The 23,979-nt window shown below is 34.7% G+C and overlaps 4 protein-coding genes and 1 long non-coding RNA gene across 6 annotated transcripts; 3 read left to right on the top strand and 2 right to left on the bottom strand.

Moving 5' to 3' along the window:
- Positions 1-11: 11 nt before the first annotated feature.
- Positions 12-4,937, bottom strand: LOC124438048 (nucleolar complex protein 3 homolog). The gene is made up of 20 exons (XM_046988037.1): positions 4,832-4,937; positions 4,500-4,750; positions 4,253-4,428; positions 3,962-4,167; positions 3,765-3,883; positions 3,636-3,678; positions 3,477-3,570; positions 3,369-3,409; positions 3,161-3,286; positions 3,025-3,096; positions 2,890-2,946; positions 2,672-2,812; positions 2,516-2,596; positions 2,276-2,449; positions 1,469-1,532; positions 1,227-1,298; positions 1,039-1,100; positions 851-961; positions 530-756; positions 12-275 (listed from the first exon to the last, which is right to left on the bottom strand). Exons 1-20 carry the CDS (start codon positions 4,832-4,834, stop codon positions 44-46), a joined length of 2,352 nt encoding a protein of 783 aa, XP_046843993.1. The 5' UTR covers positions 4,835-4,937; the 3' UTR covers positions 12-43.
- LOC124438052 (tubulin--tyrosine ligase-like protein 12) lies at positions 4,831-23,947 on the bottom strand. The gene is given in 18 exon segments (XM_046988042.1): positions 4,831-4,948; positions 19,415-19,564; positions 19,665-19,713; positions 20,077-20,160; positions 20,249-20,317; positions 20,641-20,722; positions 20,795-20,946; positions 21,014-21,125; positions 21,290-21,511; positions 21,945-22,132; positions 22,214-22,356; positions 22,435-22,615; positions 22,705-22,735; positions 22,806-22,860; positions 22,950-23,179; positions 23,247-23,262; positions 23,265-23,349; positions 23,419-23,947. Coding segments are annotated over 17 exon segments (1,965 nt in total). The 5' UTR covers positions 23,536-23,947; the 3' UTR covers positions 4,831-4,948; position 19,415.
- LOC124438063 lies at positions 5,106-8,368 on the top strand. 2 transcript variants are annotated; one of them, XR_006945957.1, is made up of 5 exons: positions 5,108-5,468; positions 6,256-7,466; positions 7,625-7,699; positions 7,789-8,072; positions 8,145-8,368. It is a non-coding gene; the product is annotated as an uncharacterized LOC124438063 (long non-coding RNA). The 2 variants fall into 2 exon arrangements; XR_006945956.1 differs by having other exon boundaries at positions 5,106-5,468; positions 6,256-7,699.
- On the top strand, positions 10,341-15,228 carry LOC124438062 (glutamate receptor ionotropic, NMDA 1-like). The gene is made up of 14 exons (XM_046988055.1): positions 10,341-10,663; positions 10,744-10,920; positions 10,997-11,097; positions 11,179-11,303; positions 11,372-11,552; positions 11,689-11,914; positions 11,983-12,145; positions 12,339-12,436; positions 12,548-12,712; positions 12,782-13,013; positions 13,090-13,238; positions 13,676-13,833; positions 13,984-14,255; positions 14,336-15,228. Exons 1-14 carry the CDS (start codon positions 10,424-10,426, stop codon positions 14,593-14,595), a joined length of 2,547 nt encoding a protein of 848 aa, XP_046844011.1. The 5' UTR covers positions 10,341-10,423; the 3' UTR covers positions 14,596-15,228.
- On the top strand, positions 16,198-18,321 carry LOC124438058 (homeobox protein PKNOX2-like). The gene is made up of 2 exons (XM_046988051.1): positions 16,198-16,424; positions 17,178-18,321. The coding sequence occupies exons 1-2, from the start codon at positions 16,388-16,390 to the stop codon at positions 17,828-17,830; spliced, it is 690 nt and encodes a 229-aa protein (XP_046844007.1). The 5' UTR covers positions 16,198-16,387; the 3' UTR covers positions 17,831-18,321.
- Positions 23,948-23,979: the final 32 nt, after the last annotated feature.

Genomic DNA, 23,979 nt, shown 5'->3' with positions numbered 1-23,979 from the left:
CATGCAGTAACTTTTAAATTTTCATATCGTTTAATAAAAATTCTCAACTTTTGACTTTACTAAAGTGTACTTGTTCAAAGTCATCTCTTTTGCGTTGTTTTTTGAGCCACTCCATGCAATCATTGACATATTTTTTGATATCTCGTGTAACAAAATCATTCACATCCTCAGTCCGAGTTTGTATTTTCAAAGACTTTTTTGGTAATGACTTCATTTCAGTTATAACTTCGAGAAGTTTGTCTTCGGTAAAATCCTCCATTAAATTTATTGGCGTCCTAAATTGAAGATTCATTTGCTGTATTAGGGCATAACTAGACAGTATATGTAGCTATTTGACTTTGTTTATAAAACTGAAACAATTCACAATGCCTGAGATAAAAAATATTTTCGTATATTTAGTAAACAAACAGTCATTAAGGGAAATCAGTGCATGTTTGTAGTAATAAAATTCTTAGGGTACTATTAATTTTAATTCATAAAGAAGAAAATCGAATTCTATACTTCATGTAGGAAGTCAGATACGACTTACTTTCGTGATAATTGATTCGTTAAAGATCCATGACCATTGTCTGGAATTCCCAAAGAGATATGAGAAGCATAGTTTCTCACAGTCATGTTATAATGTTTACGAAACAAAGTCAGTTCCCAGAGCGATGTATTATCGGCGTTTGAATATTCTGGATCAATAATATCAGGAAAAAACTGTCCATTTAATGCACTATCATTACATAATACGATGTCACTTTTAGCATTCATCTAAAAAAATTCGAAAACAATGTTGGTTTTATCTCGTTAGTAATTATTAAAACGCAATCATAAGAAATGATATTATAAAGATATTCATTCTTACCTGCAGAAATAGTTTTGCATAGCAGAGCAAAGAAAGCGAATTCGGAATGGAATTATATAAGGCAACGGTACATAGTCGTTTGATATAAGCAAGAAGTCTTTGTATAGACACCTAACAACGATGAAAATACATACTCGTCTAAAACTTTTCAACGGTGAACTCGTAGTACTAAGCAATGTTAAATGAACCTGTTTTCTTCTCTTACTAATCATGATATTAAGACACCCAAGAACAGTTTTCATATCATGATCTGAAAGTGAAAATTAGTAGAAATGTCCTCAATAATTGTGCCAATACTGAAGCCGTGTACGAATGGTAAAAGGCAGAACGATGTGTAAGTCTGTTCTCAGTAAATGACCATAAAATATGACTTCACCTGAATGAAAACCCACAAGACTTGAGTACAAATAACTATAAAATGTTCGCAGATCAATGTTCAAAGCTTCACCTAAACAATACATGAAGTTAAGACAGTGGATAGATAAAAAATATTTCGTTCTTATATTTTCCAAACCATTCAGCCTTCAAACAGGCTGGATGGACTGTCCCACTGACAAGTATATATATACACAATACACACGCAGAAACAAGCAAGTTTCCATCTTTAACTTCACCTACCTTGATCTGAGAGTATCTTAAATGCTGTCAAAATGCAATGTAGTTTATCATTGGTGGAAACATCCTTAAATAAAACAATGAGAACTAAATACAAAATACATCGAAATAATCATGGTATAACTGTGCTTTAACACCCAAGCCTTTTACTTCAAAGTTCATGAGATCATTTGTACCCTTGTATATTTCAGAAATCACTGCGTAGATTATTTTACCCCTTGTACACCACAGAAATCACTGCGTAGATTATTTGTACCCTTGTACACCACAGAAATCACTGCGTAGAATATTGTACCCTTGTACACCACAGAAATCACTGCGTAGAATATTTTACTCCTTGTACACCACAGAAATCACTGCGTAGAATATTTTACCCTTGTACACCACAGAGATCACTGCGTAGAATATTTTACCCTTGTACACCACAGAGATCACTGCGTAGAATATTTTACCCTTGTACACCACAGAAATCACTGCGTAGAATATTTTACCCTTGTACACCACAGAGATCACTGCGTAGAATATTTTACCCCTTGTACACCACAGAGATCACTGCGTAGAATATTTTACACCTTGTACACCACAGAGATCACTGCGTAGAATATTTTACCCTTGTACACCACAGAGATCACTGCGTAGAATATTTTACACCTTGTACACCACAGAGATCACTGCGGAGAATATTTTACCCCTTGTACACCACAGAGATCACTGCGGAGAATATTTTACCCCTTGTACACCATAGAGATCACTGCGTAGATTATTTTATCGTTTGTACAACTCAGAGTTCAGTAAGTTCTACTTGTTTACCTCAGAGTTGACAAGATTCTTTAAAACAGACATGAGATCAACAAAGAAATCCAAGTTAATGAGATGAGCAAAGTTGGAAAGTCCGTTGAGAATTGGTGTTAGTAATGATGAAGCCTTTGGTGACTTTAACACTCGAAAATATATGGAAAATACTAATTTGATGATTTCTGTTTGCTAAAAAACAAAATAAATGTTTAATTTGTGGGACAATGGTGAGAATTAAACAGCAAACAAACACACCAATTTTCTTGATTTTTCTCTGCACTCTACAGCTTCAGCTTCTTGCAGTTCTCGTTCAATTTTCTTCATTTCTTTTTGTCTCTAAAAGTCATCAAGACAAATTATAACATAATTTTCATGAAGAAAAATTGATACATGGTCATGAGGGTTAAAAACCTTTCTGCCATTTTTAGACATGCTTTTCTTATTCATTTTCTCTACTTTGCGTTTGAACTTTCCTTCACCCAGTTCACTATCTTTTGCCTTCTTCTCAAGATGAGCATCTTCGAGATGCAGGGTTAAAAATGTTTCTAAAACCTTTTGACATAGAAAATTGAATGATATGAGAAGATATGAGAATTTATTAATTATTAAATAAATCATCCACTGCTCACACATGGTTGGACTCTAAATGACCGACTCTTTATTAATTTATTAACGAGTTGAACAATCTATGAAAATGAACAAAAGAATCTTTATTCATTATGTGAATGTCTCATCATCTTATTTATTATATACCGGTAACTTACTTCAAAGGACACTTCACCAACATGATCAGATTGAAAGATACATTCCATAGTATGACAACACAATTGAATAATCTACAAAAAAATACTTCCTTATTATTTTATTTTTTTATTCATCAAAATTTTCAAATAAACTTGCTTTTTCATTAGATGTGTCATTGATGATTCTCGATAAAATAACAGCCACAATATTGTTACGAAAGTTGAAATGTGGGACAGTTTTTAATAAATCACAAAGACATTTGAATGCCAGCGTTGACAAACTCTAAAATAGATAAAAACTTAAATTACATGAAGGAGAAACTTAATTACTGAACATGCACACATAATCATTGGTACAGACTTACATCGCTTGAGAGTTTATGATTTCTCTTGAAAATCTTTTTTTCTATTTGAAATAATATGAATGACAGAAAACCAGCCTAAGATATATGTGAAGCATTATTTTGAAAAACCTTTTATAGTCTGTTCCAAAAGCTCAAGGTAATGTTTGTAGTTTCTTAGCAATTCTTGTTCAAACTGGCGAACTCGTTTTACATCTTTAGAAACCTTCAAAGGTACATCAAATTTTGATATTTTTAAACATATTCACTGCTTTTCAAGAATGTCTTTACCTTCATATTTAGCTCAGTCTCGGACAAAGGTCGAATACGATAACTAATTTGGAATGAATAAATTGAAATAATAATTACTTAATTTGACATGCTATAAATCTTTAAATAAATACAATTTCTATTTGCTACCTTGGTATGATATCTTTAAAAACCTCAAGTTGGGAAACAATAGCAAGTTTTCGGACAGTTACTTTAATATCATTATCATTTTCCTGACATAGGACATTAAGATCATTCAGTTTATTAACCTACAATGAACAAATAATAAATAATAAACTCATTTCAAAAGGAAAAGTTTTAAATGTACAAATGATAATGTAACTTACATTAGCAAATGGATCTTCGAGGATGCTTGATACCAGCTCTGAAATATATAACTTTTTCTTCTCTAATTTATCCTTTCGCAACTTTAAGAGCTCTACTGTTGTTAATGTCAATGATGAAACTCCCTCCGTCTTATCATTTATAGATTGACAGCTCATTTCTATCTGAGATTCATCCATATTACAGCTTTTTCTACAACTTCTATCGTCTATTATTGACAAAGAGTCAAAACAAAGAATGATGTGTTTAATGGTATGAAAACTATATTAAAACTTAGATGTTTAAGAGCATACCATTTTCATTTTCATTATAAACAAAATGTTGCTGAATGACTCCAGTCTTGTCTTTCAAAGGTAATCGCACAAAATCGTCGTGTTTCCATTCATCGTTTGCTAATCTTGGTTTCTTTTCATATATTTCTGCTTCGTAATTAAGTGTTTTCCTTTTCTGTCGTCTGGAGTTATCACATCTTTGAAATAAACAAAAATCATTCCAGCATCATTCTAATCTTTTATGACATGTTGAAGGAAGATTACATACCCTTGTAAATCGACGGATCTTAGAAATTTTAGCTCACATAATTCCTCAACATCGCCTTCAATTTCACTTCCCTCGTCCGACATGGATGTTCTCGATGGCTCGTAGTCCTCTGGGTTTGATGCGTATTTCACATGGCAGTTTTCTTGCTTCAACATGTTCACATTGACAGTTTTTCTCACACGATTTTGTTTGCCCTTAGAGCGTTTTTTCCCACTTTGTTTATGTTTCGGCTTAGCTTGATTTTTTTTACCCTAAATTACGCAAATAATTTCAACAACAAGCAGTTTAAAAAAAAACAACACAATACAACATAACCACAAGAAGCAACCTACCATATTTCAATCTTTAAATAGAAATAAAAATCTTACAATACACACACTGAAGTCCACAAGCAATATATTCCAAACTTTCAAAAATGTGCGGCCATTATGTATTTCGGGCCCAGGTTTCTATGAATTAAACCGCGCGTTAATAACAAAATATTGACCTCTCAAAATTAAAGTTCTTACGTCAAACGTAAGACGCAAGTAAAGGGCACTTGTAATGCGTCACGAAATAATTCTCATTATTCACATCAATAATTTAAGCATGTTGAAATCATAAATAAGTAGATCATATCAATGATGGGATGATGGCCTTGTTTGAGGTCATTAAAAGCTCGTTGACAGCATCCCCGAGTGAGACCATTTCCTAACAATAAATTTCTTTCCTGTTTTCTAGTGATTGAAAGCCTTTTCCGCTAAGCTCATTTTCTCACAGGCTTTGTTTATAAATATAAGACAATTACCAGCTGAAACATCGCCTCAATTGGTTTGAAGTTTGATCTCAGGAGGGTTAGATATAAAATCGAATATTTACTTGAAGAGTTTTGTACAAAACAACAACAAGTATCAGGAGCAGAAATTACCAGCGATAATGAAAACAGTCAGCAAAATCTTGTTCAAAATAATTATTGGAAGGCCTTCAAAGGTACGTATTGCAAAAAGTGTTCAAGTACAATAATGATTAAACACAAAATGAATTTTGAACATGTAGACAAATCCACTGTACAAAACCATGTCACTAAACAATATTTTGCAAATTAACACACCTTCAACGCGAAAATATAAATTAACCCTTTGTCTGCGATGTACACTTTACTAAGTCGTAAACGGATCATAAGCTTAGTTGTTCAATAAAGCTATGAAAAATTCGCAGATTTTTAACTTGTTTGACAAATTCAAGTGAAGTGAGAGATAGATTTTACTCAATGTGTAACTCATTTATGTAAGCATTCATACAATCAAACTTTTTCCTCTTGAACATGCATACGCAACGTTTTGATTTTTACGTGTCAATAAACACGATTGAAAAAGTCAGAATGGAAATTATGCACGCGTCGGTTTTGAAAATACTTTGCGCAACATCTTTTGTCATCCTGCGCGTCGAAGACTTATTGTTAAATGATGAAATTTATGTCATAGTTAATTAGCCTATTGCTATCTAAATATTCGCATGTCTTCTAAAATGTCTTCGTTGTGTACTCCTCGCTGTTGTATAGCAAAATGGTCAAGATGTTAAATTACTTCCTGATGAAGCACAAGTGAAAACGATCAGCGTAGGAGTAAAATGAAATAAAAAGCACATTTAGCTGATGGCAATCATCGCTATTTTGAAAAAAAAACTAAAAATATACTCATTGCGCAAACCGCAATGACATTTTAATTCCAAGACACGAGTTTCTTCATATAAACATAGATTCCTTCTTTTTTTCAAGGTGACGAAGGTTTTCGTATTGTTGTGTCTGTTGAATATAGTCTTTGAATGCAGTGGCAAAAGTTTTCCAAGGCACCAATATACTCATACAAACACATGTCGTCATATAACACCGGAGCCTAGAATCTACTTGAACATCATGTTCGACACGACTGATTTCTTTTTCCCCCAGTTTTACACGGAACGTAAATGTGTGAGTGGAAATAATGACAAAAATCAACCGGGAACAGCATGGGCAACTTGCTTAAACGGACATTATCATTGTGTGACAAGATATAGAAGGATGAAATTTCTGAGAATAACGCATCCGAAGAACACTACTTTGGAAAACGCTAGAAGTGAAGAGGTATATGTTCCCGTAGCGTGCGAGTGTTCGAGTTATATTATTTCTTGACAGTGAAGCACATAGTTTGATCAGCAGGGAAATAATTTAATATTGCATGCAGAGTGATGCAATTTTGGCATTTAAAACGCTTTCTGTGTACGTACTACACAAGAAAATCGAGGAACGATACAGATGTGAGCGCCTTTAAGGCAACTCTGACATTAAGACGTGGTAGAAAATTTTTACATAACTTAGAGCGTTTTGTATTTTATATTGCAAATGATGATAGAGCGTAAATGATGATGAGTTCCTTTGCCAACATCTGTTTGCAATACTCAAACAATATTTATTGTTATTAAAACATGCATGTTTCACGTGTATTTAAGTTTCTAGACAAGCGTAAATAAGTAAAGAGATTTATGATATTAAAATGTCGACTGTAATTTAGATGGTTCATTAAATTAAGACTAGACAAATCACGATTTGTGTCAGTGTAATAGTTCTGGAAACATCCATTCAAAATAAAACTTCCTGAGTATGTCAACCAACAGACTAATAGCATCAAAAAAATCAATCTTTACTGATGGCGAATAATCTCTTCACGTAGAACACATCAACTGATTGGTTGATCATCGTCAGGAACATTAAATAATTCTCAGCATGATGTCATTACGTCGAATCGGCCTCAAATTTAAAGAGCCCCCTTGTAGGCTATAATCTACATTACTTAATGTATTTAACAGTAAGAGGCTCATTAGTTCCTTCCGTAAGAAAACTTCAACATTTGTTCAATTAGCTACAATTTAAAGCAGATGAATAAAGGCAGTAAAGAAACAGTTTAGTTATGTGTAATAGATAAAATGAATTCATCATACACAAGTCTCAAGGTTAGTATGTATGTACATGGATATTATATGATACACTTTAATCTTTTCAATAAATTTTACCATGGAAATGACGCTTCCAGCTCGCTCGCAACCTGTATTAGCTGGTTGTAAACTTTTAGCGATGTGTGAAATAAATATTTAACGAAATGAATCTTTAGATAATAACTTCAGAAAACAACAAGTATGTATCAACAATTGGGATATCAAAGAAAACAAGTAGAAAAAAATTGAAGGTATTCGGAATAATGGAAACACTCCATGTTGATTCATATATCGATTTATTTTAACACAACTTTGATTACATGTCAATATTTTATTCAAGATTTTTTTGTGCGTTGCAATCGTGATCCTTTTATTCACCTACATCAAATTCAAATCGATGAAAGAAACCGATGATGTTAAAACAAAGGGCGCTTTACATCATAAAAATATATGTCGTCACGTGACACCCGAGCCTGAGATTCTGCTCCAAGAAAAGTTCGACAGTAACGACAATTTTTTCCCGTATTCATATAAGGAGAGAGTGTGCAACATCAAATAGTTCGGTACCGGACAAAAATGACGAGTTACAGGGGCTACAGAAATGCTTTGAAAGTCAAAAGCTAGGTATATAATCCTTTTTGAGTGATGAATGTCAGCTTGGATCTAATATAATTTAATTTCTTTGAAATAATACAGGTGTCTATCACTGTACAACACGATACAAAGCCATAAATATGTTCGCAAACAATTCATGTTCCGGTAGCGTGTGAAGACCAAAACAGAACTTGTCGGAATGTTATAAGACTAGTGACCAAAATAGAACTTGTCGGAATGTTATAAGACTAACCGCTGACCATAAATATGTTAATATATGTCGGAATGTTATAAGACTAACCGCTGACCATAAATATGTTCATATAGTTTTGCTATTATTTTTGAGAATGAACTGTTTTAAAAACACTCCTAGTCTCGCCAGCCGTATGCTGATTTAATTTGCTTTATTAAATTTCATACTTTAACTAATCTTACTCATGAACGTTTTAATTCATAAAACGATAACACGCATTGACATTATCTCAGTAAAGTTCATCATTCGAGAGTGCTTCCATATCGTCATCCTTGTTTATTTTTCTCAAAAATTCATTTCGATTGAATGGGTATCGTCTTGAACCAAACCGTGTTCCCCAAAACCTTAAAAAACGAAAAATTTTATGAGATGTAAAGACCAGTAGAGCTGAAGTCGTTGAAATAAATGAAAAAGCATTCAATACAGACTTACACTTTATCTTTCTTGCTCGGTCGGTGCATATTGCCTCCTCCACCAACACTGAAAGAATGTGTTTCAAGAAGAAACATCATCATCAACATGGATATTAACAAAACAACAAAAAGATTTCTTGCCATGTCTTGTTTGCAAAGTTTTAACTCTTCAAGGTACAGTAAAATATTTCATCTTGAGAGACTCTCATTTATAGCAGAATGATGAAATGGGTAGAGCAACAGAGGTGTTTCATTTAAACTTTGAAGTGCTTCGTAAATGTATTTTTGCCACTTTCACTGAGATTAATTTCACTTCATGTCAATGCAATGTTTTAATGAAACGTTTCCAATTGACACCATGATCAATTTTTGCAATTAGATTTCTGAACAATCACATCCTGTTGTATACGTGGATTGAAAATTTAATGACAACCATGAACCAATGCTGTGCATTGAAATTTCAACAAGACAAATAGATACTTGTCGTAGAGACTTTTGCGCATAGCGAAAGACAAGAAATTTAAAAAACCCATATAAACTGTCGTTAGAGTGGTGTTTAAGCAAGTTGGAACATTACAAAATGATTCAAACGATTTTAGATGTAGATCGCTCGGTTTAGTGCAATCCCGAGAAAGACTTTTGGTGTTGGTATTGACTCAAAACTTTATCTTTAGAGTCAAATATGACAAACGCTAAGGCTGTCCAAACGTCAGTCAACATCAACACCATGCAACAGTCCTTCTCAGAACTGCACTAACCGAAGAATCTATATCTACAAAAGTCGAACGATACTTCGGGTTCAAACCATTCACTTTAAAATAATTTATGTTAAATTTTTCAGGGAACAGTGAAATAGAATGTCTAGATTGTCCGACACGATGATCATTGATCAACCATTATATCGACTAGACTTCCAATTATTGTATAGGAAGTATTTCCTTTTGCATAAGCGACATGTGTTAAGGAAATGGACCCACTCCAACTGGTCTTACATTATCGTTGAATGCGTACTCTTTCTTACTTCCTGCTATCATATCTTTTCTAGTGACGTGTATATTTCATGTAATCAATCAGTGTATATCTAATTAAAGAAGTATGAGCACACGTCTGAAAAGGAGTATATTGTCACATTATCAGTATATGTAAATATGAGAACAGGTGCTTCTAATGAAAACTAGAAATAATTACTGCATTCAACTTGAAGAAAATATTATTAATTAAAAATTCCCCTTTCCAAATCGTGTGAAAAAACAACGCAAAACAATGCTAACTTTTGCAAAACAAAGAAAGTACTTTTTAACTGAATGTGGACTCGTGGCACGCGAACAAATTTTTAAAAAAAAACACAAACACAAACCTCAACAAGAAAACGTTTGAAGTTACATTGATATAACGAGATATGTTTCTATTAATAATTTATAAGAGTTTATGTCAATTGAAGAAATGCACAACACTTGAAAGTATAAGTAAACAAAAGGCTGAACAAAATTCACAAACATTAAACTTCAAGCATGGTTAATCGAAAATGCAGAAAGGTTCTTTTGTGGAAAAAAAGACAAAGTGAAATGATTATAAATTTCTTATTTTTTAGCTTGACATTCGTCTCATTTAGAGTCGTATCATCTTCTCCTAAAGTTTACAAGATTGGCGCATTATTTACATCGGATGAATTGAGAAGTTCTTTTCATGAGCGTCTGCAGTTTGCAAACAAAAATATGAATTTCTCAAACACGTCAATACAATTTGAAGCTCTAACGATCTCGATGAACAAGAAGCCTATACAGGCTTCTCTCGATGTCTGCGATAACATTCTCAATAAAAACGTCCATGCTGTTTTTGTTATCAATGACGCCAACTTCACTAATGGCCCTGCTATGGCTGTCTCCTACACTTGCGGATTCTTTCAAATTCCAGTGATTGGAATTGGCATTAGAAATTCTGTCTTTTCTAACAAAGTACGATTTACGGTGACATTCCTTAAAAAACTGTTTTTCTATGCAAATAAAAATTTCGTACCATGCTCTCCATCTTCTAGACCGTACAACCCACATTCATAAGAACGGTCAGTCCATACTACGATCAAGTAAACGTTTGGATAAAAATCTTGAAGCATTTTGGATGGAAAAAAGTATTGACAATCTCAACAGGCAAATATGAGTCAAAACGTGCTCTATTTCACTTTGTTGATGCGATATCAGATAGTATCATTAAAGTAAGTAGGTCTGTCATCGAAAGTGAAGTTATGAAGAAAATTATTAAAAATAAAATTTCATCCTTATATTTGAAAGATCGAGAAATCCGTTGAACTTCTACAAGAAAAAACCAACGTCACAAAAGAGCTGGAAGAACTCTCAAATACCCTTTCACGAGTGATTCTTATTTTTGTTGAGTAAGTTATATATCCATAGAATATTGAAATGTGTCTACAATGAAGAGAAGAAATCACCAACACACATTTTTTTCAATTTAGCCTTCAAGATGCAAAAATCATTTACAACGAACTCTCGCAGCTTTTGCCAAACAAAAAGGGATATGTATGGTTGGTCATGGAAAACGCAGTGATGGACGAGAATAAAAATATTATTGCCCCACAAGGTACAAAATGAACATAGATATCCATCATTAAAAAATAAAGCACTGACACTTTCCTTGTAAAAAAATAGGTTCGCTCAGTGTACAACTAACACAAGAATCCGACCTCATAGCGCATCTATACGACTCGGTGGATATGGTCACTCAAACTATAACGTCATGGGTTTCCTATAACAATGAAACAGATAAAAAATTCCTGACAAATGGTTGTCACAGTTTAACACCATGGTCAACAGGAAAAACTTTGTACCAGTAAGAGTTTAATCGTGTTTTTTTTCAACAAGGATCGATACATGTATTGACTGTCGTTTCGTTCTTGACTTAATGCTTATAATAATGCACAGCAAAACTCGATCATCAAGCTCTAAGTTTTTAAAATTTTCGATAGGAAATTACTCAACACATCCATTCCAAACGGACGTACAGGTGTTGTAAAATTTGACGAAAACGGTGAAAGAGCAAACAGCAAATACAGAATAACAAATGTACAGAAATCAGGTTTGGAAGAAATAGGAAATCACCACGAAGGAAAACTCAATATTTTTCGTCCAATCGTCTGGCCTGGTGACACAACAGACATTCCGAAAGGAATACAATCGTCAAAACACATGAGGGTATGAATATCATGACGTAAAGATCAAACTACAACTTTAAGACATCTATCCAAACATGTCCTAATTAGGTCGTCACAATCAAGCAACATCCTTTTGTGTACGTACACGAGAATCCGACAGGAAAGTGCTCTGACCTAAATACTGACGTCAGCACATACGTGGAGTGTCCGGGGAAACAAAATGGCGTTGACAAAGAGCACGCTATAATTGAAGATGTCTATTGCTGTTCAGGTGGGGTCTGGAGGAAAACTATTGAACACCTATTAAGGAGGGGGGGAGGGGTGAATATTATTTGTTTTGAAAGTAATTATAATTTCAAAAGAAATCAGCAGGGCAGAGGTAAATATATGAAAATTTACATCCCTCGCTACTAAACGTGAGGCTGGGAAGTTTTAATGTTTTGAACATTTCAAATTCCATCAAGGTTTCTGCATCGACCTGTTGCAATTGCTCGCCGATAATATAAATTTCACCTACGAAGTTCACTTGTCGAAAGATGGAAAATTTGGTTCTTACAATGAAGTAAGCAATTCTCTTCTGAAGGGAAATGTTTTCAATATATTTGTCCCAAATACTGACTCTTTGAGAGGAAAGTCGAATGTAGGAGTTTTTTTTTCTTTCCATAAACATCAGAAACCAGGTCACAAAGATAAGAAATGGAATGGTATGGTTGAAGAAATACTCGAAGATCAAGCAGATATGATCGTTGCTTCCTTAACTATTAACAACGAAAGAGCAAAAGTAATCGATTTCACAAAACCATTCAAATACGAAGGAAAAACGATATTAGTAAAAAAGGTTAGTATATACGGGAAGAGATCGAAAATAAAAAGAACCATTTTAAAAACATCCATTATGTCTATACAGAATGAAAAGTCCAGTAGTTTGGGGTCGTTCCTTCGACCGTTTCGAATTGAGTTGTGGTTATTAGTCCTCCTTTCCGTACACGTGGTTGCCGTCTTTCTCTATCTTCTCGATAGATTTAGTCCCTTTGGACGATTTCAAATGGCAAAATGCGATAGGGAAGACACACCTTTAAATCTTACAAGTGCCATGTGGTTCGCATGGGGAGTATTACTGAACAGCGGCATTGGGGAAGGCATGTTAATATTGAAAGCTTAAATGCTCAGAAATACATATATAGACTTGTACTAAGTCATTACATGTATACCTAGGTACACCTCGGAGCTTAAGCGCAAGAGTTCTTGGCATGGCGTGGGCAGGGTTTGCAATGATTATTGTCGCCAGCTATACTGCCAATCTCGCTGCATTCCTTGTCCTAGATCGTCCAATGTCAGTGGTCAGCGGTATTGATGATCCACAAGTTAGTATAACGTTGAAATACGTAACGACTCGACCCTTCGTTATTTTACTTTATAAAATAAAAACAATAAAACGCGTGCAGTGATTGGTCTAGAGACGTGTTTGCATTAGCCTATGCAAAACACATCTGAGCTCAACCAATTAAATCAATGAAAACAATCAATCAGTCAAAGAGAATTTGCAATGGATCATGAAGACATTTTAGAGAAAAAATTAAAATATTTGTCTTTTTCACATTATTTTTATTTTATAAAAGATGTTTTTCGTCTTTGCACTGGCTTATGCAAACCTCGGAGTCGTTTGTGCAACCCTAGACCTTCGGTCTTGGGCTTGCACTGATCTGCTCTCGAGTTCTCCCGAAGGTCTCCTCGGTTTGAATAAGCCTGTGCAAACACAGCAAACATGTTAAATGGTAGATTTGAATCATTTTCTCTGTAGCTTCGTAACCCAACAAGCCATTTTAAGTATGGTACAGTGGCAAACAGCAGTGTTGAAAGCTACTTTCGACGTCAAGAAGAACTTTCAACAATGGCTAAATTTATGGATTCATATAATGTTGACTCGGTCGATGATGGTGTACAGGCAGTTCGTGATGGGTGAGGCAATATCTGAATTTAGAACTCTATTTAGAACACCTACTTAAAACATTCAATGAACATTTTCTTTCACAGAAAACTATTTAATATCATTAAAAAAAAAATGAAAACAGCAGAGAAGTTAATTTTGTCTTTTTATACGGTTTTCAGAGAATTAAAAGCGTTCATTTGGGATTCGCCCGTTTTGTACTATGAAACAACAAAAGATTGCTCGCTTACTACGGCAGGGGAGCTATTTGGTCGTTCAGCGTACGGAGTTGGACTCCCAAAAAATTCACCATGGACAAATGAAGTATCACTTGCTATTCTCAATTTCCATGAAAGCGGCAAGATGGAAGATTTGGAAACTTTATGGATTGAAACTGGAGCATGTGCAGAAAATACCAATGTTTCGACAACGCTAGGTCTCGGTCACATGATGGGTGAGATTAGGAATTTTGTGTTTTCGCCATTAAAGCATTTTTTCCAGTCCATAGTAAAAATTTCTTTACGTCTATCACAGGTGTATTTTTCATGATGTTGGCTGGAATTGGAGCCGTCTTTATTATTATTGTCTTTGAATTACTTTATTACAAACACCAATTTTGGCGTGCAGAACTTAGGAATCGTGAGACGAAAACAACCGCTGATAGGAAAAATGACATGCGCAGAAAAAATGATGAAGGTAATGACAAAAATGTTAAAGAAAATGGTCACTACAGAAGAAATGAAGATATCGCAAGAACCAATCCCGTTTTTATCACAGACGCACAACTTTACTAAAAAGCACTTATATAATGTGTATTTACCATAAAGGTGCTGCGAAGTGCCACTGTGAGACAAGTTACACAAGTTGTTGCGTTGTGTATTTTTGTGCCTTGCACAAAGAAGACATCACACTTCTACTGTTGCTAGCCATTGCATTGCTTTACAGGGACAACATTCTTTCTAGTTTTGAAATAATAATATTTTGGAAACTTTCTATATGGTCTCAGAGTACACCCGCCTCCTGTACCTTCTTCAGCTTTCATCGGCTTCCACTTGCCCTGATGTTGCAGCCAGGAATGCAAGCACTTTTGCCTAGAGTCTAGGCCCTAGACTTTTGCCTTAAGCGCCACTCACTGGCACATTTGCCAATGTCGTTCTTAGAAAAACTGCATGATTTCCAACTTTCCAACGTGCAACAGCGCCCTTAGTGATATATCAAAAGATGACTGAACACGATAAATTTTGATGGAAAAGAAGAACAAAACTTTTACGACATTTGGCCGAGTGAATGATATCAAATACAAAAATCGTTTGTACTATGGCCTTTTAATAATGCAATCGGTGTCACAAGTTAATAGAGGTCAATCTCAACAGAGAAGGAATTTAACATTTGCTTTCGAAATAAATCGCGTGATAAACACTTGAAAATCAAATTGCGTTATTAATAACAACACAACATAACCAAGTTTCAACATATTGGGATTGTGGGGAAAATTCCAACTTTCGAAGTAAAATAACTCCTTGCAAAGCTATTGCATGCACCACACTCTAAGATTAATGAAACATAATTTTATGCACAATTTTAAACAAAATCGGATATCCCAAGTCCTTAGTTATATAATTCCCTTGACTTACTATTCACGAGAAACATCGCCATGAGTTCTCGATGATGAATGCATTGAATGCAAGAAGTTTAAAACTAATTTAAGGCGACATATTACCGGTATACTATAGGATTTATAAACGCTGCAAGCAAATAACGAAGACAAAACTCCATGATGTTACACCGAAAATTAACGTATTTACATTTATTTTAATTGAATTTGAATCTAGCATTTGATCATATAAAAACATGTTTATTTTCTTACAACTAGTCAATCACACCTAAATTGTTTTTAGTAGCTTATTAAACAGGGCATACCATCTTATACTTGACGAAATATTTCAACACTTTCTCTGAAACAAGATCGTATTTTGACAGAAGACACATAGCGTAAATTCCTCATGCACTTTGACAGAAATCATAAAGAAATCCTAGCAACGTTACACCAATTTATGCCAATCAGAAAATGTTTTGTCTAGAAAAGGCTTCCCAAAGGCAAAGCTCGCCTGTTCTCCTTTATGACAAAGAAAAAGTTAAGGTTTATAAAGGAAGATTCGTCGTGTGACAGACACGACCAAATACAACTGTCAGTGTCAGATGCTCGCTCACCTAGGAGATGAAGGAGCTCTCAAAGATCTTGATCTTGCTGTAATTTTGTAAGTCCACGTGGGCTATAAAAGCAAATTACAAACGCAGACCAATAAGAAAAGAGGAACATGTAAATACAGAGTGCACTTCGACCAATCAGAAGGCAGCAATAGGAAAATCGCACAAACACAATACAACAGAGCCGGGTTGTTGCAAGCACCAACTGTCATAATTGTCAAATGAGAGCAGTCAGTAGCGTAGCAGTACTCCACGATTTAGCAGGCTTAGTAAATACACGTAGCCGAACCAGGAAGCACGCAAAAAATAATACAAAAGGCTAGAAAATCCTTTTGTCTTAAAGAGAAATCCTTGAGCAAGATAATCTCGATTATTTCAATGGCTCCACAGAATTCAAAACGAGAAAAAAGATCAGGTATTTAACTTGACTTGAATGACTATTGAATGATGGGTCATATTGTGTTCCCTTTATTGAGTAGTATCCGATTCCTATAGAATATTTGCTGCTTGCCAAATACTCCATGCAAAGCCATTATGTTAGTTTAGTGAATTTGGGACAAACAACTGATTATTTTGCTCAGTTGCCATTGACTGAAATTGTGTTGAAATGACGAGACATTAGAGCTTCATTGATAGTGCAATTTCATATTTTTCAACACGATTTCTTTATCGTTTTTATCATCGTTTGTTTATGTGAGTTTCAAAGGTCTTTTTAAATGCTTGAAACTATTTTTTGCGAGTTTAAAGCACTGATTACAATTCCAGACAAATATTATAACATCGGCGTCTTCACAAACGTGCTCCTGACTCGCTTCGTTGCGCTCCTGAAACAAGCATTGTGTGACAGTTGTTGCTCAATATACAAAAACGCAATATCGTTTTTTTGAATTTTCGTAAGACTTTACAATGTGATCGGAGAACGATGTTTGAGGCAAAGTGATGCACACTGAAAGGATGTGATGATAAATTTTGTTTTATTTCTTTGGAATATTTTAAAATGACATTCGATTGCTCATTTTGTATTCGTAGTGAGAGGAGACTCTTAAATCAAGCCTAACCATGACTTGTCAAAAGTGTAGGAGTTACTTAATTACCGCAGAGCTTACTTGTTGATAGTGTGAAACATCTCAACTGATTTTGTGTATTGTGTCTTGGTTTTTATTCGCAGTATTTGACATGAGAATAAGCAAGAGTAGCGATGGGAGCTCTACGATTACCACAACACGTGGTCACGGAAAGAACACCTCGTCACTGAAAAAACGCCGTGGAAATTTACCCAAAGATTCTGTAAATGTTTTAAGAATGTGGCTCTGGGAGCACAGATTCAACGCGTATCCTTCGGAAAGCGAAAAACAAAACTTATCACGAGCATCAAACCTGAGCGTGTTGCAAGTATGTAATTGGTTTATAAACGCGAGACGTCGCATATTGCCTGAAATGATCAGGCGAGAAGGCCATGATCCTAGTCATTACACAATCACGAGAAGAGCAACCAAAAGCACGGGAAGTACAAGCAGTACAAGTTCAAGGGAGAGCAATACACATGAGGAATACACGATAAAATGTGATAATACTTCAACATTCAGTGACGAAGATTCCGTGTCGAGTTGTGACTCTGACAATCCAGAACTTCACTCGAACTCTTCAAAAGAGTGCGAAGAAAGACTTACAGCATCTTGTATGCCGTACTCTACCACGCTAGCTAATGATAAACTGTCCCTATTAAAAAACCTAACCGCTAATAATCATATGTCAAGTATGGATTTACTGGTCGAGGTTGCGCTCAATTCAGAGGCAAGGACAGATTTCCCGACGACCTAATTTTGTGACAAGCTATTGAAAACTTTATCGTTTAAAGATAGTAGCAAATAATGCTCTTTTTGTAACTTGCAATCATCGTCAGCTAACTTATGACCGTTAAGGGCAAACACGCAGTCTATAGACTCCATAATGAATCTTTCGCAGTCATTCTTTCGTTTGTCACCCACATTCAAACACTAATCATTCATCTGTTTTTCTAATATTGAATTACACCGACTGCCGCAGTTGGTTACCTTGTCAACCACTAGCGCATCGAAACATGCATCAAAATATGACAGTATTGTAATCATTGTAATACGTGTACTTAGATAATTTAAAAACAGACGCTGGTAAAAAGAACACGCTTGCTTGAAATATGACTTAAACACGTTGGTGAAATGTAAAAAGGTTAACTTCGACATAATTCTTGGATATTCATCGCTTGTTTTTATCAGGTCGGCCAAAGGGCTTTCATATGTGCAATAACATATTGATTATATTGGCATTCCGTATCAAAGAATGTCCTTCAACTGTAACTGTGGGGGGGAAATTTTCAAAAATTTTGTGAAGCAGTGATAGTTTAGATGAAGTAGTTATTGATAAATGTGAGACAGATTTGAACTACCTTGCGGTTGAGACCACACACCAACACATTCATATTATTCTGCCAATTAGTCATACTACACAAATGGCTTTGTTTTGTAAATTAAAGAAAACGACATTAACATTTACAAAATTAGCATCACGAAAGGACATTGTCCCACAACATCGTCTATTTTTTCAGCAGACATCGTTGTCATAAAGAAGTAAAAGTAATAGTTATTCATCACATTCATTGAAGTTAGTAGCTTCTAGCTGACATTCTATTTTCAACATTTCACATAAAATTTTGTGATTACAAGAACAGAATTATGGAACATTCAATCATTCGTGACAGCGTCAGACATGATCATCAGACTGTATCTTAGCCTTGCACAATGGCGCTGGGTTTTATTTTTGCGAGAGGTTTGCACTACCCCTCAAAATGGTAAGAGACAACTGCTTGCGCCAAACCTTTTCTAAAGCGTTAAATGAAGGGGGGGGAGTCTATATTCATATTTCAGTTGTGCTGTTCTCGACTACGTTCTTTTGAAAATGAATTTCAAAAGAAGTCGGTCAGGCACAACCTGAGTACATGATTACCCCCCCACCCCACCCCCTTCCGCCCGTTAACATTCCAGCTGGGGTCCTGGCAGGCGCCACTGGGCTTTTATAGATATATCGTCCTTTCAATATCACATACGAACCATTTTTCAAATAATCAGGAAGTTTTCCGCAAAATATTTCACGAATGACAAAATGCATTAACAAGGATTACTAAATGAAGCTAATTGCTTCACCTGTCCTGTGAAATAATTTGTGTATTAAACATTATCCTTCATTGAATGGCGTGAGCAGTGACTAGCAATCATCATACTTTACAACGAACGACCGACCTCTGCACATAGTTGATAACTCGCAACTAAATCATTGTAAAATATAATATGAACATAGTCATAGATAGTAGCCGTACATAACCTACATTGCTATGCAGGCAAGCAAACGATCATTGTAGTCATATCTAACCTTACAGTCGTACACAAGGCCAAGGAGTTTTCTCACCGAGAAATAATATTGAAAAGAGATGATGAAACGAGTCAGGATGATACTGAACCAGACGGTTACAATCTGGATTGAAGTTCACTTCAAGCAGTACAGGTTGCATTATCTTTGAACCTACATCAAAGCAAACACCACTTTACTTTTGCAGAATACAATCTAGGGTTTTTTTTTTGCAAAAATACTGCTGCATGTCCAAAAACAATACATGACGTACCGTCATCAGCCCACTTCAACATAAAATCCATGGCGTAATAAGCTCTTGACTACAAAAATAAAAGTAATTACTACATTAATTTTTTCAGCAAGTCTGGAGATCAAGTGTGCAGGCCATGGACAGGACAACTAGAACTCGTTGTGAGCAAGGTTCTTGGCATTATGTGCCCCTTACACTTTGAAAAAGTTAAAATAATTCTTTAAGATACAACAGTTATTATAAGCAATGTCTGTAGAAGAGTTATATACTAGCTACATTAAGTTTGTTTTGGTTCAAAAGATGCCATCAGACCCTAAAATTTTGCTCATTATCGTTCTACATGAAGTTCCAGCACGTCCCCGCTTAAAAGATCTTTCCTGTCCAGGGATCATGAAGATGGTTAAATGTTAATGAAGGATAATGAAATACGTACCAGCTTGCAATGTCCCATTCCTCGAGGTGGATTCTCAAAACTTGCTGCTTCAAACAATTCCTTTATAATTTGGTGAACTTCAGTCTTCGAAATGAATAAAAAAACAAATAAAAGTGTGATGTATGTGTAGTTAGGAAAGACGAAAAATATCACCACATCATCACAAACTGACCTCAATAGAATGCCATCGATATCCTGGATACTGATTATCAAACATCGCAGGAAATTCGTTATGATGAACCTGGTATACAGATTAAAAATTAGTCCTTCAAAACACTATGTTGCTAACTGTTGACCTTCCCGTAAGAAGACATCCTTGGGAACAAGACCTCCTGTCCGTTTATGGGAAACGTCTGTATGTTAATGACAGGTTATGAAAAGTAATATTACATTGGCAAGAACCCAAAAGCAGCCATTGTCTGCTTCCAAGAATTGTACCAAAGTTTAGGTTCGACACTATCTGTGATTATAGTAACAAATGTAAATACCATTCTCGTTTCTAGGTTTTTCGCTCGCTAAGAGCACAAGGATAAAGGTGAAGTTATTGAACAAATAAATAAATACCTGTTTAAAAGTTACATCTTTTCTGTAATTCATTGTCGTAAAATGCTTCTCGTAGACATCAAAGTTATCCATTGAAAAAGGTCTGAATGTTTTCAAATACCTCTATTATTTTTTTATGAAACAAAAAAACAACAATATCGATTAAATGTAATACCTGTTCGCACATCCAATCCAAAATACTTTATCGACATGGATTAGCAACGGATTTATGCTGGTTACGGCAGCCATGTAACGAAAATGAAATTTTACTTTTCCTACATTTTCTCTTTGAAATAAGACAGGATTGTGAATATATTTGAAGGCAATCTGAAGAAAAAATCTTATCAATTTCATATTAAAGACAGAAAAAATTTCTTGGGAAATACAAACCAACCTTGGGTCCAGTCTCTCTCAGGCGGATAATCTGATTCAAGTTATTTGTCACGTGGGTATCTAAACTTCTTCCCAAATTCCACGGTTTAATGATCCAGGTGTTGTCTTGGTTACTAAGTTTCAAAAATACAAGTTTCAAATACGTCATACATACATGTAATTCCATGAAATTCTTTGCTGAGAATAAAGAAAACGTGAATTTTTTGAGAAAAACAAGAACTCTCATTCTCGCTTTCATTCCCCACAGCCTTCGCACAACACACTTAGGCTTTCTAACCTTTTATGACGTAGACGGAAATCATGAATAAATCGCGCAAGTTCAAAGTTAAGATTATAAGATGCTTGAAACCAGATTGGTCGCTTAGTACATGAATGATCACATCTCTCAGGGTATAGAATCCCCACTCTATTAACCACTCGAGCTAAAAGATCTTTACATGTGATGATATTTTCGAACGGAAATTGATTAACGTATTGACGACCGTTTTCTTGTAAGGATCTAAAATGCAACAATAACAATCATTACTTATGGTTAAAGAAAGCATTTCTGACCACTGGGAAACGTCCTATTTAAATTGTTACCCCTTTTAATATTGAAAACATGTTGAGCAAAGTCTTCATACTTTTGTATAAGAACATATTCAGCGCTGTACAGTGAAATGTAGGGGCCTGGCGCCCCTTTCTCTAAAACCCAACAATCTTTTTTTCTTTTGGGCTCTCCTTAAGAAAGGAGAATAGGGCAAATTACCCCTCTTTGCTCCACCTCAGTACAAGGGGGGTAAAGAGGAACAATTTGACTCTGGTATATTTGTTTGAGTTCCTTACATTTTACAGATCTCATAAGCAACCAATAATTGAAATTGTGGTCAGCTTATTGCTGCATGAGTAGTGGAAAGAGTAAATCCTTTATAGTAAATAATAACTTTAATTACTTGTAATCTTTGTAATGTTCTTTCATCCATAAAATGTCCGCCTGACTAATATCTTCAACAAGACAATATTTTGGTGCTTTGAGACTTTTTGCAACATTGCCTATATCAGTATAAACATTATAAGTCTCCTTCTTTGGTAAATAAACAATGCCTTCAGGCTCTTCTTTAAAAGTCTCTTGACAACGAGTCTAACAAAAAAACATTTATAGATTTTCATAAATGATACTTTAAACAACCAAACTGTTTTCTCATTAAGAGATCTACTCTACCTCATTATGAAATAGAATCTCATCAATATCTTTCTTTTCAATGGTTGGATCAAAACTAAAGTTTTCTGGTTGCCATGGATATAAGATGGTTGCCTTAACCACAGCATTGTTAACCCCAGCAGCAAAGTCTTGGGTGATGATATCTATTGAAGTTCCACCAAAATAGTCAAATTCAAGCAAAGAGTTTAATATCTTTTCATAAGTGTATGTCAATTTGTTACCTCCATAACTAAGATCCTTATTCAAAAACATAACACTGTATGAAATGCCACTGTTTGCATAGTAAAAGCATTTGATTGACACTGAAGGATGATCAGAATGTCTAATACGTGATCCAAATTCATCCATTATGTACCAAAAACAAATCTGTTCATTTAACTCAGATAAATTTGTGCCATTACTCTAAAAAATGAAATAAAAGGAAGTACACAAACCATATATAAGAAAAATATGTATTGCCATCAAAAATATAAAGAGAAACACATGTTTACCATAACTTTAACTGTATATGTTTTGTTATATCTAAAAATAAATTTAATTTTGGATTTTCTGTTCTTCACATTAAGAAGATTACGTAAAACATACAACATACTTCCACATAGTTGAAAAAATCTGTTCCACAACATTCTCCTTCGGCAATTCTTCGCCTGGAAAACAAAAATAACATACATTATAGACACTTAAAAAAATATCACAATTATCATATGACCGTGACGTTAAGAAAAATTTTACAAACCTTTATCATTAGTATAAAATCCATCATTTGAAATTATCTCATCATCTTTATTTTCACTTCTTTCCAATTCCACGTTTTTACCATTGTCCTTATCTATCATACTGCTTTGTTCATCGTCAAAAATCAAGTCCATTAAGCCTGCAATTCTCTTAGCAAGTCCAGGTATTGTCCGTAACTGTTGGCGAGCATACTCCGCTTCAAACGTCCACGCATGGTCAATTAGAAATATGCTGTAAAAACACCAATATTCAAACAAATTTATCTTGAAATACAAAACATTACCCAATTAAAAACAACCTTTGTGAATCATCTCTTTTATTCCTTCCTCTCTTGAAACAACTGGATGTAATTTACCGTCTTCGTTGTATACAAATGTGAAATAATCGCTTGCATCAAACACCTGGAAATGGGAAAATATTGTACTTTGAAATGGTGTTAAGTTTGAAGCAAATGTAGTAAATGTAGTCACCTCATTTTTGAGTTTGTCAAACAAGGTTTTTCGATGAACTTCAAGAATTCCAGAACAGTTCAATTGTGTCAAATGATGGTTCAAAAAATCTTCGTAGTCTACATCGTCTGTGGCCATGACTACTTTGTATAACTGACCTGTTTATATTAACTAGATTTAGAAAATGGTACGATTAATCCTATAAATTATGCAACAAGAAATCGATGATTTAAAATAATATATTTTTAAAAAAAGAAGCACTAGACACTTAGTTAAAAGGTAACAAATGTAAAATGATACATTAATCAAATGTCGCTCTGTCAAGGAGCGAAACTTTTTTCACCATTGTGACTTTTAACTAGAAGTTTCTATCGCAAGGGGGGAGTGCTGCCCCGGCCCATTGTCTGGAAAAAATTGCACGGTTCTGACCGAAGTCACAGCCATTGGAATCACCTCCGTGTACAGCATTCTAGGTGGTTTCATACATACGTTAAGATTGGGTGATTAGAATGATAGACAAAGAAATTTTACAAGCGTGTCTCTTTAACTTTTAGCTTTGCGTTAGCAAGGTTTATTTCGCCA

The sequence above is a fragment of the Xenia sp. Carnegie-2017 genome, unplaced genomic scaffold (assembly GCF_021976095.1).
Source record: "Xenia sp. Carnegie-2017 unplaced genomic scaffold, XeniaSp_v1 HiC_scaffold_19, whole genome shotgun sequence".
NCBI lineage: Eukaryota > Metazoa > Cnidaria > Anthozoa > Malacalcyonacea > Xeniidae > Xenia > Xenia sp. Carnegie-2017.
Note: the sequence above shows the minus strand (reverse complement) of the source record. Positions and strands in the feature narration are given on the sequence as shown.